This window comes from Mobula hypostoma, chromosome 30 (assembly GCF_963921235.1).
Source record: "Mobula hypostoma chromosome 30, sMobHyp1.1, whole genome shotgun sequence".
NCBI lineage: Eukaryota > Metazoa > Chordata > Chondrichthyes > Myliobatiformes > Myliobatidae > Mobula > Mobula hypostoma.
Genome location: NC_086126.1, coordinates 2,269,043 through 2,272,500, shown reverse-complemented (window position 1 = coordinate 2,272,500; position 3,458 = coordinate 2,269,043). Strand labels below are relative to the sequence as shown.

General features: G+C 54.6%; 1 protein-coding gene across 1 annotated transcript in view; it reads left to right on the top strand.

Moving 5' to 3' along the window:
- Nucleotides 1–1,480, top strand: part of vps51 (VPS51 subunit of GARP complex) — a 22,353-nt gene extending 20,873 nt beyond the window's left edge. The window contains exon 10 of the mRNA XM_063036251.1: nucleotides 8–1,480. Coding sequence (XP_062892321.1) covers nucleotides 8–268 — 261 coding nt within the window. The 3' untranslated portion in view covers nucleotides 269–1,480. The remainder of the gene's footprint in view (nucleotides 1–7) is intronic.
- The last annotated feature ends 1,978 nt before the right edge of the window (nucleotides 1,481–3,458 follow it).

The following is a 3,458-nucleotide window of genomic DNA, read 5'->3' as shown; positions in this document are numbered from 1 at the left end:
CTCCCAGGTCTCTGTGCTGACGGGCATCATCAAGATCAGCCTGAAGACTTTCCTAGAGTGCGTGCGCCTGCGCTCGTTCGGCCGTTACGGGCTGCAGCAGATTCAGGTGGACTGCCAGTACCTGCAGCTGTACCTGTGGCGTTTTGCCTCCGACGAGAACCTGGTGCATTTCCTGCTCGACGAGATCGTGGCCAGTACTGCCCACCGCTGCCTGGACCCCGTCACCATGGAGCAGAGTGTCATCGAGGTCATCTGTGAGAGGGGCTGAACCCCCCCCGTTCCCATCCCGTCTCCTCCTCTCCCTGTGCTTCCCCTCCCCTCCCGTCCTGTCCTCTCCCTGCCCTCTGCCACCCGTCCCCTCCTCTCCCTGTGCTTCCCCTCCCCTCCCGTCCCGTCCTGTCCTCTCCCTGTGCTTCCCCTCCCCTCCCTGTGCTTCCCCTCCCCTCCCGTCCCCTCCTCTCCTCTCCCTGTGCTTCCCCTCCCCTCCCGTCCCGTCCTCTCCTCTCCCTGTGCTTCCCGTCCCCTCCCCTCCCCTCCCGTCCCGTCCTCTCCTCTCCCTGTGCTTCCCCTCCCCTCCCGTCCTCTCCTCTCCCTGTGCTTCCCCTCCCATCCCGTCCTCTCCCTGTGCTTCCCCTCCCCTCCCTCCCATCCCATCCTCTCCCTGTGCTTCCCCTCCCCTCCCATCCCGTCCTCTCCCTGTGCTTCCCCTCCCCTCCCCTCCTGTCCTCTCCCTGCCCTGTGTCAGTCCTCCTGCCCGATCCTCCCCCTGCCCTGTGCTTCCCCTCCCCTCCTGTGTCGATCCTCCTGTCCCGTCCTTTCCCTGCCTGGTGCTGCCCCTCCCATCACGTCCTCTCCCTGCCGTGTCGATCCTCCCGTCCCGTCCTTTCCCTGCCTGGTGCTACCCCCCCATGAAACACGAATAATGGGAGACCATTCCACCCCTCCAGGTCTCTCCTGTCCCCATGGCTTCCCGGGATCCCTGAGCATCTTGATGTTTTCTCTTTGCCGTCTCTGTGGGTGGGCTTGACATCTTTTGTCCCGACAGTGTCGAGGCTTGGACAGTGCGTGACTTCTCCCTCGGGTCTGTTCCTTTTTAAGCTCTGCACCTTCTCAACACTACTCCAAAAGAAATCTAATTTATAAAACTACAGTGTGTCAGAGCCTGATTGTAGCTCCAAACCCCAAACAAGTCTCACTTGTCCCTACCCCTGAGATGGGGGTTTGGGTGAGATCTTCTCAAAGGCCCAGCGAGACTGGTTCCACCCCACCCCTCTTCCCTTTGCGATCTGCCCCCACCTTCCCTTCAGCGTCTCACTCCCGTAGAGTAGGGTCTCCCTCCTTCACCCTTGCTCCCTGTGGGGGTACAGGTGTATATTTTTGACAGTCAGCTGGGAGGTGAACTCGCAGACTGACTGCTCCACACAAGAGTGTGACGTTCGATTCATGTGTATATACTTTGTGGGAAAATAAATCTATGTTCCGTCTGAATTTGATGTTTTCTTTATTCCGTTTGTGGGATCTGATTTATAGTGTTAGGTGGCAATGAAACAGGCCCTTCGGCCCATCCTGTTCATACTGACCATCAGACTAGTGCAAAAATAGAAATAAAGTAGTGAGGTAGTGTTCATGGGTTCAGTGTCCATTCAGAAATCTGATGGCAGAGGGGAAAAAGCTGTTCCTGAATCACTGAGTGTGGGTCTTCAGGCTCCTGTACCTCCTCCCTGATGGTAGCAATGAGAAGAGGGCATGTCCTGGGTGATGGGGGTCTGTAATGATGGACGCCGCCTTTCTGAGGCATCGCTCCTTGAAGATGTCCTGGATACTACGGAGGCCGGTGCCCGTGATGGAGCTGACTGAGTTTACAACTCTCTGCAGTTTACTTCGATCCTGTGCAGTAGCCCCCCCCCACCCCATACCAGACGATGATGCAGCCAGTCAGAATGCTCCCCACAGTATATCTGTGGAAATATGCGAGTGCTTTTGATGAGAAACCAAATCTCCTCAAACTCCTAATGAAATATAGCCACTGACGTGCCTTCTTTGTAGCCGCATCGATGTGTTGGGCCCAGGTTAGATCCTCAGTGATGCTAACACCCAGGAACTTAAAATTGCTCACCCTCTCCACTTCTGTCCCCTCCATGAGGACCGCGTCCTACCCTTCCTGAAGTCCACAATCAGCTCTTTGGTCTGACTGACGTTGAGTGAGGGGTTGTTACTCTGGCACCACTCCACCAGCTGGTACATCTGGCTCTCGTACACCCTCTCGTCACCATGTACGACCTTGAGAGCCGTCCTCCTGCAGGCACTCTCAGCAAAACAGTGAAATGCAACAGAATCCACGGGAAAGAAACCTACAACCAACACCGACAAACATTCGGTGCGCTACCGGGGACGGATAATATAAGATAATCAAGTATTATTGAGAACGCAAGTTGTCAGAGTCCTTGAAAGTGAGTCTGTAGGTTGTGGCAACACACATCAAAGTTGCTGGTGAATGCAGCAGGCCAGGCAGGCAGGAAGAGGTACAGTCAACGTTTCGGGCCGAGAGTTGGTTGTGGAATCAGTTCAGTGTTGTGATGTGAAATTATCCCCTCTGGTTCAGGAGCCTGATGGTTCAGGGGTAATAACTGTTGCTGAACCTGGTGGTGTGAGTCCTGAGGCTCCTGCACCTCCCAGGCAATGGCAGCAGGAGGAATGGAGGAGGAGGTGTCAGACACAGGCGGACGGAACGGGCTCAGGTAAGGATCTTGGCTTATTCTCACTGACGTACCTCGTGAACTTAGTTTTTGCAGCGGCAGAACCCTGCAAAATGTAAATAAACTTCTAAATCTTTCCATCCATGTACCTGTCTAATGTTCCTTACGGGAGGGAGTGGGGATGAGCTCCCACTGTCTGGCGTGTGTCTCAAAAAGCCTCTGACAACCAAGGCCATTCCCTGGCCTTCGTGTGTACCTTAGCTACTAACCCCGGAGGAACAATTTCTACTGTTAGGAGAAGACGGGTTACTAACACCTTAAAGCAGTCACTTTGGGCAGACAGGCTTGTCTGTTGTGTTTGCAGTTCATCCAGGAGAAGATCTCAATCCTCCGCTGCCTTGCGGCTATACGCACTCGTGGGGAAGGCTTCGGGAGTAAACCCCGAGGGAAAAATCCTGAGCTGGACTCCCTAAATATTCCCAATACCTTGGTCTCAACAGATTTACTACATCCTCTCCACATCCACTCTATCTGTGTCCTCTTGTCCTAGACTCCCCCACTATAGGAAACATCCTCTCCACATCCACTCTGTCTGTGTCCTCTGGTCCTAGACTCCCCCACTATAGGAAACACCCTCTCCACATCCACTCTATCTGTGTCCTCTGGTCCTAGACTCCCCCACTACAGGAAACATCCTCTCCACATCCACTCTATCTGAGACCTCTGGTCCTAGACTCCCCCACTATAGGAAACACCCTCTCC